General features: G+C 35.9%; 1 protein-coding gene across 4 annotated transcripts in view; it reads right to left on the bottom strand.

Moving 5' to 3' along the window:
- MYO16 (myosin XVI) overlaps nt 1-16386 on the bottom strand; it is a 355407-nt gene that overhangs the window by 185366 nt on the left and 153655 nt on the right. For all 4 annotated transcript variants that reach the window (XM_051772798.1, XM_051772799.1, XM_051772797.1 and 1 more), the window contains exons 6-7: nt 10086-10210; nt 6141-6266 (exon numbers count right to left, since the gene is read on the bottom strand). In XM_051772798.1, the coding sequence (XP_051628758.1) occupies nt 6141-6266; nt 10086-10210 (251 nt within the window). The remainder of the gene's footprint in view (nt 1-6140; nt 6267-10085; nt 10211-16386) is intronic.

Below are 16386 nucleotides of genomic sequence, written 5' to 3'. Positions count from 1 at the left end.
ATGCGTAAGAAAAGCACATGAAGCAAGGCAAATGAATAGGACAATAAGGTAATAGAATAAGGACAAGAATGGGGCAGACTGGAGGCAATGGCACAAATAAGGTTATGTGTGGGAGGAATGAACTGTAAATACTGTGTCTGTTCATGCACAGGACTTGAAATGGAATCCAAGTTCCTCAACTGTCACCACTACCCTTCTGCAGTCAACAAGTTTAACCTATATGGTCTAAGAGTATGCCTTTAAACCCTCTAGAATAGCTCAAGTAAAGAAGAAAAGCCTAATGCTGTTTTCGGCTATCAAAGCAAGTGGCAAAGGTCACTTAAATGTTTTTCTACAGCTGAAGTAAACACTTAACCAGTCTTTATTTCAAGACTGAAAACCTGCATTTCTGGTTTTCAATCCCCCAGGAAATTAGATAAAGAAAAAAATAAAATAAATCAGGAAAAAATATTATGTGATCTTGCAATTAAAGATGCTTACAAGTTATAGTCCTACAAGTTACATATTGATACTATTGTGTGAATCTAGGTTTTCTTGACTTATGTTCTGTACCCACAATTAGCATTTGAATTATTTATAGAAATTTTGTGAATATACTGAGAGTAAAAGAAAGATATCACAGGCAGAAATCCCAAAGTGGTCTCTCTGTTTGAGGAAACTGAGTGTAATTTGATCTGAAGGGAAATGTGGCTCTTCTATCTGAGTACAATCACACATGCCAAACATGAACAAAAAGACTAAAGAAAAAAGAGAGAGATATGTCTGGATAAAACATTCTATAGAGGATTTTCTGACCATAAATTAAAGATTACAACTACTTGACAGAGAAAATATTTATTGCCTGAGATACTCTACCCTATTCTTTTTGAAATACTGAGTAAGCACCCCCTTCTTTAGGCTCTTCTCATTGAAAACTTTTGTGGAGTGTGTTTGCAGAAGTCCAGAAACTGCATTCAAAGGAACTACTATGGCAATAGTCAACCTTGAATGTGATTAAATATAATTTCCTACAATGAGTTCATATATTCCTTCTACACTGAAGCATATTCTATTTTTTCTATTTCGAGGTTAACATACACCTAAAGAAAATGAAAGTACAGCTCATCGTTGAGTCAAATAACTGATGTGTTTTGGTAATGATGAGCAAATTCATTTGCACAGTAAGAAGGTGTGTTCTCTGAGACTTCATCAAGGAACAGGGTCTCTTCTATGATCTGAAAGAAATGTGTTTTGATGAACTAACTAGTCAGAGGTGTATGATTCAGTTCAAGTAAACAGGTCAATGAAATGTGCGTTAAGGGAGAATATATTTACAGAATGGCAATTTCATGTATAAATTTTTTGAAAATGACACAGGATGTATATAACATGCTAAGAAACATGAGGTAGGCATCTGAGATCTCTAAACAATTTTTATTTACTTGGGATATTTCCAATTTATTAATGGGAAGAAATCCTTGCTACTGCAGCAGTTACTCTTGCAGAGATACAGTCAGTAGTTCAACGAATCTCTTATCCTTTTTCTTTTTTTTTTGACATCACAAAACCCTTTAAACCTCAGAGCCAGGGGCTAAATCTGTCTCACTAAGAGAGTGCAATGGAGCAAGCTTAAGAATCCCTTATAATCCATACTGCTTAACTGTTAGCTCTCTCCCTGACTCTGCTTTGGACCGCCCCAACCAGCTCTCTACAAACAAGACTAATCTCCTACAGAGGAAACTAGCTCTAAACAACATGAATGTGAGCCAGACTGCTGCTTGGCTTAATCCCTAGCCCTCTTTTATTTAGTGATTTAACAGTTTAGATATAGGCATCATCCCCAAGGATGAAATTTTGGGAGAGGTAGTGTTTCAGCTACTGCGAAGTCAGCTCTGACCTGCATGCCTCCGATAGCTGCTTCAAAGGTGACATTTCTGTGATAAACAACAAAGAAACAGCTTGTGCCTGGGAATTATGCCAAAGTACCCAAGGCAAATGTCAGAGCTGCAGCCTATTCCCACCACAGGGAGGGTGAGTATGTGCTCTCCTGATCACAGCAGCTGGAAGGTGTCCAGCAGGGATAGCACTACCAATGCCAGATTACTAACCGTTCACAAAGTGATTGCTGTGCTAAATTCAAATTAAGGGGCCAGTCTGAGAAATACAACTTGTCCTTCTGCAGTTGGTATCAGTGCCAGCATGGGCAGTGTGGTACCCAAGTGATGATGTGTGCCCCGCTCTGGTGCGCACAGACACCAAGGACATATACACCAGCACTGCCCACACTGCATGAGAGTGGGACAAAGGAGTTCCACTGCCATCAAAAACAGTGTTAAAAATCTATATGTCCAGAAGGTTCTGTTAAATTTACATAGCCAACCTTGGCATATTCTAATTTCTTGAGGCTAGCTTTGCTGCTCTCATAATCTTATTCTGAAGAGGGTTTTGTGTGTCACTGATGCAGATTTGGATGCATATTGCAGAGGTTAATATAGTCTATCATTTTACAAAGGTAAAATTCTTAAGGTAAGAAATTCTGATCTAAATACATCAATAATATCATTTTTTGCTATAACGTTAATATTTCAATGTGCAATAAAAGCATAAAATTACTTTTAGGCCTAATACTTACAAGGGGGGAAATGACAAAAATCCTAGAAACTCAGAATAACCTTGCTTAAAAAGATGTGTATTTTTTAATGCTATTACCATTATTTTTTAATGTTTGCAGCTGGTAGTATTTCAGTTACCAGTCTACTGCACTCATTGGTAACCTAATCTGTTGCTGTAAGGCAGATTCATTTCTTACAGAGAGACTGACCTTCAAGCGGTAGCCTCAGCTGCCTTATTCTGCACTAGCCATAACCTGTTCAGAACCCTCAAACTCACCAGAAATATTCTGTATTTCTATGCAAGAAAAATGTTCTACTCTGGATCTACACACTCTGCACTGACAAGCATTTATCACTCATCCATGCTCAGTTTCAATATTTGGACTAATAATGTTCTAACAAATTTTAAATGGTAAATTTATCCATGAAATTGGTTTCCTTTACAAAGCTATGTAAAGGTAGATACAGATTTATTTTTTTTTTTCAACATCACATAATACATACTGACACTTAAAACTATAATTTATTCCCTGTCTGGAAACAATGTAACAACCTACTGCTATATTTTGCTTGTGATAAGATTGTTGTATTGTTGCAAGTATCTAACTCTGATGCTTCTGTAGGATTCGCTCTGTGCAGTTTTGCGCTTTCTAAAAGTAAGGCATCAACTCCATACCCACTTCATGATCACTGGGGAGACCTAGAAGACCAGTGGGCATTCTTTGGCCCCTTTGGTCTGGATTCCTCCTGCAGAATTTTAAAATGTTCAAATTAGACCTCTAACATATGCTAGTTGTCTATGACCTCTATAAGAGAGAAGGGTCATTCCCCCTATTTTAAATGCACCCCCTAGAATTGTCTCAGTTGTCTTCTAGAGGTGATTCTTCACATTAAACAAGACAAAACTTGGTCTTTGTCCTTAAGCTTAGTTGCCTAAATTTAGTTGAGAAGAACCCCATCTAAATAAAAATGGGTTTGCCATTATCAAGGTATCTCTACAAGCCAGGTTTTGATTATAATGTATGGATTTAATGTCTTTCACATGCTTAGCTCACTCAGATTGATGTATCTTTCTCCAATAATTTCTAATACAAATTAGTGTGAAAGATGGAGCAATATGCTTAATTTACACTTAATTTCCACTTAATTTACAACTTGAGATTTGTAGCAAGAAGCTTACAATGCCGTTATTCTTTACAAATTTCCTCCTGTGCAGATACAAATCTAATTTTCTCACTACAAATTTAAAACTTCAGCAGTTTCTTCTTTTGTTTTTCCCCAGATGAAGTAAATTAGTACCACTTCTATTGTTGTAATGGTCTTACAGATAGCCAGATGTGGTGGGGTTTTTTCCATTTTGTGTATTTTGTGTATTTGAAAACATAGAACTGTATATATGTAGAGTTCAGGTCCTTCAACTGAGTCTGGATGCCACTCTGAAATAGTATTAACAATTTCTTCATATCACAACTGAAACCTTTTTGGAACATAATATTCAAAATGCATGTATGTAATGTCTATAACATAAAAGAGTTCAAAAACGAAATCTGTAATTTGTATAACTAATCCAATAACATTTTATTCATGTGAGTAGCTTCTCCAAATGAAAAATATATCTGTAGATACTTAGTAAAGAGGAAAAACTAGCAGTCCCTATGACTCATGCAATGTAATATTATTTATATATTGGATGGGGTTTAGTTGCAGGCAATGCAGCAGCAGTGCTAGCAAACTACTTAACGATAATGGTTTAGAACAGGTTTTTTGAAATTTTTGTTACCAGTCATTAAAGGGTCATTGTTTATTAGACAAGCCACAAGACAAAAAAAGGCTATTTTTCTGTTCAGATACATTCCTGGAAGGATAGAAATCCTCTCAAGAACTGAAAAGGACACCAAACTAAAACCAAATAGACTTTTTTATATTCTTCCAGTAGAAGATACAGATTTATCACTGCAGCAAGTTTTTCAAGTGAGACTTCTTAAAAAAATATGCCAAAATATGTGTTAGAAGAGTGTGAAAATGTAAGGGATAGAGTCCAGAACTTATGTTAATGACTGTCTCAGGGTACATTAATATTTTTGGCTAAAAAGTAACTATTCCCAGATAAATATTTTTTACTTTAAGAGACTATCCAAATCATGTATTGAGTAAGGTTATTCCCGTTCTGCCATACTATTTTCCCCAAATAGTAACAATGCTCATATTAGCCTATAATTAATTACTCAAAATGGAATTATAAATACTCTATGCACATGAATTCATATTAAGGCTAAAAGATGTTTCAAAATTATCATCATAAGAAAGGAAATTTTAAAAACACCCCAATGGCTTCACTACTGAAAGAAATATTTCCCTGATATCCAATAAATCCCTTTTATAAAGGAGTTTAAATGATTTACTTGTTTTCCACAAACAGAAAGATGTATTTATCTCCCAAATAACACTGGAAAATTATTTATAATGATAATAAGCTATCTCCAAATTGTGTTATGAACACTACAAAGGGAAGATATTTTGGTCTGTGTATATCTGCTAATTTCAGTAAGGAAGAATGCAATGTTATTTCATTTGTCTTTCTCTGTGCATACCCATAGTACTTGTACAGAGACTAGCACAATTGGTCCCTGACTTCTCACTGAAAACTCCTGAAACAGTAAAGAGTTTCACCATTAGGAGTAACACAATGATCATGTGGGACATAAAGGGAGATACAGTTCAACAGAAGTGCCAGTAAAAAGGATCACTTCACAAAAGAGCAATCTGACACCTCAGAACCCTTCAAAAAGAAAGAAACATTTTTTTCCATTAGCCTCTTTCAATTACAAACTTTATATGCACAGATCTGTTTCAAAAAGAAGAATATCTAACTTCACAACAAAAAAAGTATTTCAAGTCGTCCAGGGTTAGTGTTGGAAACATATGTGTCACACATATATAAGCAAAGACAAGTTCTTTTCCAGTCCATTCAAGTCAATTCTTTCAAGTCTTTTTCAATAAAAGGAGGGTTTAGATTTCACACTAGAAGAAATGTACAGCCACAGCATAACTATAATAGTGGAGTATGAAGCCTGAACTTGTAAGCCATGAAGAAAATAAGCAATAGTAGCCCCACTCAAGACTGGATCACTGCTATTACCTTACTTCTGAATAAGAGTTTTCTTGCCCTACTGACATCCATTCACAGAAATACACACAGCAAAAAAGCTAGGTAAAAATAAACTTTGACATCAGACTACAAGAAAACAGACAAAAGTGTTTATTTTGTATTCCTTTCAAATGTCAGTGCAAATTTAACTTTTGCTGGAGATAAACTGATGTTGATGGTAAACTGATTTTAATGAGCTGTATGGGTTGACAGCTTTACAATATTTATCCTCAATGATAAATCCTCAATGATCTCTCTTCTTTGAGATGTCATCTGAACTACACAAATGTGAAAGTTTTGTACATTAAAATCAGAATAGTCACTCTGACTTCAAAGTATTTGTTATTGGTACAGAAGACTACCATAAAGAAAAGAGACAAATGAAAAAAATCATGCTTTACCTGTCCATACTTTGCAGCTAAATGTAGGGGTGTCCAGTACTGATTATCCACTACATTGAGATCAGCCCCATGATCCAGTATCAGAGATGCAACATTCTTGTATCCATTAGCACAGGCCACATGCAGCTGCAATATAAAAGTTAAATGTTGCATGTTAATAGTTTAAAGAACTCAGAAAAATCCATGGTGTGTTATTACAGATCTCGACTAAATCATTATAACAGTAAATACAAAATATACATGTGATAACTACAGACTAAAAAACCATTGTGGAATCTTTTTTAGTATTACAAACAAGACCTACCAAAAAAATGTGAATGTAAGCTTATTGAGAACTACTATACAATCTAGTCTGACTGTCATTTTTCATACAATTTCAAGTAAAAATCCTTTCAAACACATTCAAAAACTTCATGAGCCCAGGAAGAATCATACATTTCAACAGAACGTGAGCTCTCAGAACCTAGACCTTTAGTGGCAGTTCAAATATCCTAGATGTAAGCTGACACTACTTTACTCCAAAATGAATTCATTAACACATAATCAAACCAGGCACATTGAGACTGCAGCACAAAATTAGTCACAGAAAACACTTTCTCAGTTTTGAACCACAGAGATTTTATTTCCTATAGTTGCATTTCTTCCTTAGATACTTAATCATTTTAATTGGTAATTGTTTAAATAATTTTAGTTGATTTTCTGTATCTGTAAACTTCATTTCAAAGTGGAACAGAAGGAGGGTGGAAAACAGTAACAGACTGAGAGAAACTCAGTTCAGCAGGAACCTCAGGAGGTCAAGTAGCACAACTTGCTGCTAAAGCAGGGACAACTTCAAAGGTAGCTGTGTTTGCTCATGGCTTGTCACTCTAAGTAGCAAATACAGTATGAGTGATAAGGTACAGAACACTGCAGTGGTTAGAAGGGGAAAAGAGAAATTCAAAAATATCTTTGTTAATGGCTGATCTGAGAAGCTGGACATTATTTTTTGCAATGTATTATTATTTAAGGCTCTATATGTGTTTGGCATTTATATCAGCAATCAATTCCACTATCAATGTTGTTTATAGAATAAGATTCTTTTTTTATACAAAAAGACATTTTATTTTTTATTTAATTAATACAAATAGCAAGTATGTAAAATACATATAAAAGCAATATAATACCAAGCAGGTCTTGTAAAGAGAGAAAAAATAGGGAAAGACAAATAGTAGGGCAACAGAAATTATTTTCTCTGGTAATAATCAAGTAAAGGAGGAAAATGCAATAAAGAATCCTATATCAGGGAAAAATTGTGATTTGCAGTTTTGTTGGAAATTGTTTCCTATATGTGGTGAATAACTGCTGAGGCACATATTTCGTATGATGACACTGATCCAGGTTACTTTCTCGTGATTCTCTGTTATCATTTCAAACATTCCCTCCACTTCTGGGAGCAAAGGGGACAACATTTGAATTTGGAATCTGGCGCAATATAATTGCTCATCCCCGGTCAGAAGGACTCGATACTGAATGGTCAGTAAGAATAGGGCATAGGAAGATGGCAGAAACTGAGAACTGAGATTGTAGGTGGTAACCTGTATCCACAAATCACACAGCCCAACTACATGACTTTTTCTTCTTGAAGTATTGTTAGCTGAAGATATTATCTTTCTGATGATTGAAATGGATGAGTAATGGCAAGAAAAAGGTCTTGAAAAAACCTGTTACTGCAACTGTATAGTTCCAAATTCACTATAAGCATAGGAGACATCAAAATCAGAGTCCAGGATATCATTTGCCTTACCTACTATTTCTGGTTCATCTGCACATGTAGAGTATGGATAAAGTTTTCACTATGAACATGCTTGATGCAGAGGGATGAAACACAGTACGACTCATCCAAAATCTTCCCCTGGCAAGGGGGCAGAATACCCCTACCCTGGGGAAGAACACTACTGTTGCATGCTATCAATGCTCTGATTTCCAATGTACAAAACCCTCAAAATTTTCCTATAATTTGACATAGCATTGGAAGGGAGTGTGTTTTAACAGGAGAAATTACATTTTCTATTCAGGCATCAATTTGACAAGTGCTATTTTAAAGCAGTTTAAAAGCTCATAGGACAAAGGAAATATTTTATGACTGAAATCTTTCAAAGAAAAACTATTACAGTAGAATTTAATAGAAAAATTAATTTTAACAAATACCATTCTGTATCTGTATTGCATGTGCACATAGATAGGTGCTATGAATCTATGAGAATGTGTGTATTTATATATTTACAACAATACTTTGGTTGATTAAACTTACTAACTTACACATGGATTTAGGCTTATATTCTGTCAAGAGAAAACAAATCTGATTTGAGACTTACAACTGAGATGTTTGTCTTCTTTGTACAGACAGATGTAGAACAACAAAACACTATTCCCAGAACCCTTTGATACACATACAACTATCACACCCATGAATAGAGAAAGAGCAGTTTCACAAATTCTGGATTTCCCACCAGTTTGTCAAATAAAAGTTTCACATAATAGAGATCTCAAACAAAAGCAAAATTATCTACTTTGTAACTACTTCTTGAAAAAAAAATCACAGTTCAGCATAAAAACTGTTCATGGAAAAAATATCCCCTTTGTCAATGTTTCACTAAACAAACAACAAAAACCAAACTATTCACAACGTTTTTCTCCCAGTATTTGCAATACTGTTAAACACATTTCAGACACACATTTTAACTGTTCCAGCTACCTACAGAAAAGGTTTTATACAGTAAGATTTACCTAAGTTCATAACTCAGTTAACTAAGCCAAATCAGACTAAAGAAGCAATAAAAGTTAATTATAATAGCAATGTGTTTTAGCAGCTTAGCTTAAATGTATCAGAAAAGTGAAAGTTAAATTAATACTTTTATGAATTAAATTAAAACTTGTGCTGTTTCTTCCCATCTCTTCCCTGCTTCCCTCCTGTTTTTAAATACAGGTAACTGCCTTGGGATATCCACCCCAAAAAGTCACAGCATTCTGTTTCTAGACACAGCCAGTGGCTGGATTCAACAGTCCCAGATTTGAGGCTGTTCACTTGTTTGGTTATATCTTAAACACTCTATAGGTATTAAATATGGACTTAAATACTAATGATTCAGTATATTAATTCAGTATCACACAATGTATTCGTGCAAATGCAGAAATAATAGTAATGCTAAAAATTATTAGAGTTCTAATTATTTTAGTACAGTGTTTGCAGAAAAACACAAAGTACTTTTTAAAAGTTATTAAATATATTAATGCTGCTGATTTACCATTTATTGATTGGTAATGGTGTTGAAGATTTTATATATGAAGAGCACATTCCACAGACATGCTATCTATGGAAAAAATACACTAATTTCAAAATTATTTTACAGCTGAAGAAGTAGAAATCCTGACAAAACAAAGGGATGGAAGATCTATTAGCAGACAAACAACATAATGAAACCCAGTGACTACAAATAACATGCAAACTTGGGAGCAGGAGTGCTTATCCACTTATATCATGGATGCTTTATTACACTGAATCAATATGGGATAGCTTCATGAAACAGTGTTTTAGCCTGGCTGAGCCAGAAGATATGACCCAAAATAGGAATCACTGAGTTATGTTTCAGCTCCTCTCTCACACAGAATATTACAGACCACAAGTATCTGCTGCAGCATTAAACTACAGTGTTAATATTTTTGCTATTAATTTTTATGTTCCATATGTGACTAGGAGCAAGAAAGTTGTCATTAAAAAGCTGCACTAGCCTATTTTAAAATCTATACTATGCATGGAATTGACATACATGTATTTTCAAAAGGCCAGATGAGAACTAAAATCTTGGTTCATTTTGCTTCTTAAAAGAATTGCCTTGCAAACTTTCTCACCAGAATAGTTGCAATACATGTATATGCAATATGTGAAGATTACAGATTCCCACTCACCAGGGTAACTCCCTCATCATTCTTTTGATTCACACTTCCCCCACTTGATATAAGCTGTTGGACATCTGTAAGCATTGTCATAGGTCTCTGTATCTTCATTTGGCGCAATGAATTCAGCTCTACACCTGGAAAAAGAAAAGGATAAAACCTTCTGCTCTTTCATTCATCAATAAAGAACAGATATGTGGTTTTGTGTTCTATGTTTGTAAAAGCTCAATCAACATTTAATTAGACTTCAGTGCATACTTATAGAACACGTTTACTTACGTACATTTACCAAAAAGTTTACTCATATCTTTGTCAGTCAGTACATGGATGATTTAAAGTCAGTCAGTAATATGAAATAAACTGCCCTGATTGCCCAGTGCCTGCAAGAGCAGTGGTAGGTAAAGCAGTTGCAATATCATTAAAGCCACTGGGACTGTGAAAAGCTGTAAATGGGAAAAAAATTAAACAATCTCAGGAAGCCACTCAAGTGTTTGGTACTTATTTAATTAAAATTATTTTTGGCTGCATTCTTTCAGCCCCGTGTATACATCACAGTACCCAGACCAGTCCCTCAAATCTGTCGGCTCAACTGCTTAAGAGATTGTGAAGTGAAGCAAATGACAGTAAAACTCAACACTTTTTAATGTGCCTGGGTTATTTTTAACTGGGATTAGTTCTCCAGCTGAGCCTAGACCATTGCAAGGCCCCATAAACCAAAAGCAAATGTGGTGTGGAGGCAGGAACAAATGAGAGGGGATGAAAGGAATTAAGGTTATGAAATTGCTTATGTCAGCATTGCTACTGAAAGAAACAGTTGTCAAAGAACAGTATTAAAAAGAAGATAAGCAAGGCAGTCTATAACCGAAAGAAAATATGGTCTCCAGTCTGAAAAGGTTTAAAATTAGAAACAGGATACAACAAAAATGCTAAATTGTTAAATTAGCAACTGGTTTTAGGTTTATTGGAATATCTAACCAAAATTCAGGGCTTCATTCCTCTGCTTCTAGCTCCACATGATCAATTAAACCCATTTATAGAAAATGTAATTTGAGTATAAAAATTCTTCCTCTCTGCCCTGGCCATGACATAACAAAACACCCACAACACTTGAATAAATGATTTCTTTGCTCTCTTCCACATATGTCAGTGAGCTGAAAAGTGACAAACCATAAGTTTATTTAATTAATATATATTTAACTTCAGATTTTATCTTAAACAGTTCTTGAAGTTCTTTACATTACTGAAACAATAGACACATTTTTCAGGATAAAATCATATTTTAAGTTTCTTAGTTTTAATCCACCCTGGAACTTGTATAAATGGGTGTACCATATGTAGTTCATCAAAGAATCCCAACAATTTTCTAACATGCTACTGTACACACTGCTTTATGTTCTGCTGCCTGCAACACTTGTAAGAGTTTTAGCTCTGAAGTGAAATGTTCAGGGTAAGCAGTCTTACTAGCCACGTTCACTTATTCTTTTAATCACACCCGTCACCTAAATGATACTAAATAACACCAAATGTAAAACACAAATCTAAACATAAGATGGAGAAAATTATGTTTTCTGTATCTGGATTAACCCCATGATCTTTCACATAAATATAATTTAGACAAACACACACACACACACACACACACACACATATAAATATATATGAATGATACTGATAGATTAAATTAGACAACTACCCCAAAGCAGAATGTGCTGACATCCTATTGCCTGACAGTTGCTAGACTAGAACACAACACGAATTTCATAGCATGTTCTCAGTGTCTCCTAACAATCAATGTATTTATTTAATCAGAATGAAAGTTTTTATGCCTTCATCATATTTCAGAGTAATGATTTTAAACTACATGATGACATTTACAGATTACTGATGCCACATGGCACCCATTAAATCTCTTTTTTTCTTTCTGTTTCTGCCTATTTCCTGATTCTTGCAACAGTAAACTCATGGTTCAACATTCTTGTCTCAGTGGCAGAACTCTCTCAAATACCTAAGTTTATATTTCCAAAACACCATGTGGCATGAAGGGCAATATACACCCAAAATTAGTTATCGTTTGCAGTGCTAACTTAACATTTTAAACATACAATATTGACAGACAGCCAAAATGAAACTTCACTCATTATGATAAAGCTTTTTCTAATGTTGTCAGGTAAGAAAGATTAAAGTTAAAAAATATATGTAGCATTTTATACCTGAAGAGGGCATCCATTCTTAAATACTGCTGACAGAACTTATGTCAATTTTTTCTTTCTCTTGATATGTCTGCTAAACAATTACAATAAGTTTTGTTTTTCAAGGATAGAGGCGATGGGTGGAAATTAATGCACTACCTCTTTTGTCTGAGAATACTTCAAACACTCAAAACCAAAAACTAAGTTCACAATCCACAAATTAGAAATACCAGTTTAGGCTTCAGCAAAGACTTCTCTGGTGGGAAGCTGAGAAGCACATTTATCAAGCATGCACATGTATCATTCTCTGAGGTTCAAACAAGTAGACCTTGCCACTAAGTGCTTTCCCTTAATCAAGTCTGTAATTCTGGAGAGTCCACCCTCCCTCCCCAGGGAGTGATACTTTTCAGGAGTTCAGATGGAACAACAAAATGCTACTCATAAAGTAACTCCTTCTGCCTGAATCAAAGAATGACCTTCCCATTGCTTTTCAAAGGGGAAATGTGGTTTAGATATTCAGCTGAAATGGGATGACAGCCAGCATGAACAGAGGAAGAAAAACAAATTGGCATGAACTATGGGAACAGATTCACATTTTAAAAAATGGAAAGTTAAAAAAAAAAGGCCATAGGAAGGAAAATACACTCCAAATACCCTGTAAAATCAGAAGAGCTACACGCTTACCAATTCTGCAGGAGATAAGATGGAGACGGAACACTTAAAACTGTAGTGACCCTGCAGGGCACACATTTGGTGATAAGTATCAGTGCTGATGACAGGCAGGAGCATAACCTAAAAGCTACAAAATAAATTACTTCTCACTGTTTAAGAGAAACACCTGACAAAGCCATTTCATGTACTTTGGCTGTCTCACCCTCTCTGGCATATGATCATAGAAGTGACAACCCAAAGGAATATAAAACCTCAGATAAATAATCAAAAAGTAACTTTCAAAAAGTTACAGTGATAAAGAAATACATGGCAAACAGAACTGAGGATTGCTATTAAAAATATTTTCCTCATAAATGCCCCGTACAAAGAAGTCTCTCCATCTGCAAGGGGAACACCTGTTCCTGGGACCAGTACAAAGCAAAACACTGAAGCACTCTTTGGGAAATACCCACTGCACACACACTCAGCAGCCACTCCTGTTGTGACTTGCATGCGATTCCCCAGTGGGCTTATAACAGTCTTTAGGAGAGGTCAACCTTGTCTTGCGAACACAAATACACATTAAAAACTTAAAACAGCTTTGAGAAGCCAATCTCTCCCCCGTACTTCAGTCTTTTGTCACCCTGCCTATATCTGCCTTTCCTGCACAGAGCTGTAGATACAGTGAGGCTCTTTTCACCTCAAGTGTGATGAGCCTCTCTGTACTCTTCCGTAATTTGGGGGATACCATGGTTTAGAATTTGTATTTTTCTCTTGTGCAGCATAGAATAGGATAAACATGTTCACAAAAAAAAATAAGAAAAAAAAAGTAATGGTACGGTTCTTGAAATAGTAATTTTCATTCATTAAAATATTCAGATATAGCTGTTACTTTATCCAGTTTTCTTTGCCTAAAGTTTTAGAAAGACTTTTCTAGCTGCTTAGTAGATAACTTTGTAAACAGCATTATTTTTGTTAGATTACATTGTTCAATAACTCTTGTGCATATTGCTTGACATTATGTGAATCTGATTTTCTGAGGTCAGCATATGAACAGATATATGTCAGTAACATTTATTATGCAAGAAGGGAAGCCAATATTTTCAGGTTCTGCAAAAGAATGTATGTTTGCAAAACTACTGAGGCCTATAGCTTTAATTCACCGCAGAAGCATCAACTAATTGTTGCTGGAGGGTTTTACCTGTTTGCCTTTAAAGATATTATATGACGTCATTACATATGCTTAACGAAGGATCTTTAGTTTCACAGACTTTCTCAGGTGAGAAGGGATCTTGAAGGTCACCGACTTCCAACCACCCTACCATGGAGAGAGACACCTTTCACCAGATCAAGTTGCTCAGAGTCCCATCCAACCTGGCCTTGAACATTCCCACAGATGAAGTACCCACAGCTTTTCTGGGCAACCTGTTCCAGTGACTCATCACCCTCTAAAGAATTTCTTCCTAATATCTAATCTAAACCTACTCTCTTTCAGTTAAAACCACTGTCCTTCTTCTTGCCACTATGTGCTCGTCTCTCTCCATCTTTCTTGTAGGCTCCCTTCAGGTACCGGAAGGCCACAATTAGGTCACCCCAAAACCTTTTCGTAGGCTGAACAAACATAATTCTCTCAGCCTTTCCTTGCAGGAGAGGTGCTCCATCCCTCAAATCATCTTAGTGGCCTCCTCTGCACTTGCTACCAGCAGATCAATGTCCTTCCTGTGCTGGGGACCCCAGAGCTGGATGTAGCATTGCAAGTGAGGTCTTACTACAGAGGAGTAGAAGGGCAGAATCACCTCCCTTGACCTGCTGGTCATGCTGCTTTTAATGCAGCCCAGGATACAGTTGGCTTTCTGGACTGATAAAGTTTATTTCCTTCTAGTCTGAAAATGCTATCAGAAACGAGATTCCCACCTCCTCCTCATGTAGCTATCAGAGTGACAATTCTCCCATCCTAGTGAAACATGCTTTTTTCCCTCTCTCTTCTATAAATGAGGATACTGATGACCCTTTCAGCTAAAATTAGTTAAATGAACTCTGTCTCTTCTTAACATTTATGCAAACAAAAATATTTTGTGTAATTTACTTTAATAGACTGGTACAATCTCAAGGTTTAATATTGAAGTATTCATTTTTGGATATGCATTGCATATTTATTATTTTATTTTGAATATGAATATGAGAACAAAGAAGCAAAACAAGTATATCACAGTCTCTGCTTACTTGTGACACGTATCATGTCTGAAATGAGATCTTCACATATGGTATTTCAATACTCTGGATTTCTCTGCAAGGTCTTAATGTGTTATGGTTAATTTTTTTTGTGAAAGAGCAGTAAAAGCAGGCTAATCAACACATACCACGGAGGCAGGAGCTGAGAGTGAATACAGGGCAGGCAGAGCACAGTCCCTCTATGCAAACAAGAAAATTGAGAAGGTCTGGTGATGGGAATCAAGGCCAGTAGCATTCCTGTGAACATCTGAAAAGCCTCTAACAACAAATCCAGATAAATCAGTTGAAGAAAGGAGTCAAGTCAGTGGTTCAGGGTTGGGGTCAGCAAGGGCACTGGACTACCATGGCTGGACGCTGGACACTGGACTACCTCAAGCAAGAACCTGAGCCTAAACATGGTTTCAGAGACAAAGGATGGGTGAAAGATCATGAGAATACTTCTCCCAGCTCTGCCTCACAACTTAGCTCTTTTCTCAGCCAATGGCTCCCAGGTTATATGGCTGTACCACATCACAGCTGGTTTTGAGCACAGGCAGCCAAGTGCTAGGGAGAAAGGTTGAGGGGCACATCGCAGGGCCTGTGGTGCACTGCAAGCACTGACGTTTTTTTCCAACTTGATAAAGGTTATAATTTCAGGAATTCTATAAAAAAATGATTATCCATTTCTTATAGTAACAGAATTAGATTATTCCTTGATAAATTGGTTGAAAGGATACTAAAAGGGCATCCCCAACTTCTGATGTTCTTCACAATCTTCTTTCAAATCTTTGCAAAGCCTATTAGTCAAGGAGATGCCTGTTTTCCTTCTAGCATCAGTCAGTAGATCATTAACTACTAGCTATAACTTCAAATGTTAATTCCAGTGCCAAAAGTCTGCATGGTAGATTTAAAGGTTTTCCCTTTGATAGAAACATATGGGTAACATGTTGGAAGCATAAAAATATTAAGAGGAATCTAAGACTTCAAAGTCAGTTCCCCAAGAACTAGAAAAAAAACTAAGGTAGCTTATTCATGCTTATATTAGAAAACATAAAGGCCAAAGGATGATGTCAACTATGGCATTTTCTACTACAACTATGATGTGTCAGCTGTGTGCTTCATTTTTTGGACTTGAAGGGACCTACTGAATCATCTCATTTGGTTCCCTGTTCTCACTGGCAACACTAACACCTATCAATTAACACAGAAAATAGATTTCTTTGTGTGTGATAATCTTATTCGTAGGTGGTTCCCGATCAACA

The sequence above is a fragment of the Manacus candei genome, unplaced genomic scaffold (assembly GCF_025592945.1).
Source record: "Manacus candei isolate 608988 ecotype Guabito, Panama unplaced genomic scaffold, ASM2559294v1 h1tg000159l, whole genome shotgun sequence".
Classification (NCBI taxonomy): domain Eukaryota; kingdom Metazoa; phylum Chordata; class Aves; order Passeriformes; family Pipridae; genus Manacus; species Manacus candei.
Note: the sequence above shows the minus strand (reverse complement) of the source record. Positions and strands in the feature narration are given on the sequence as shown.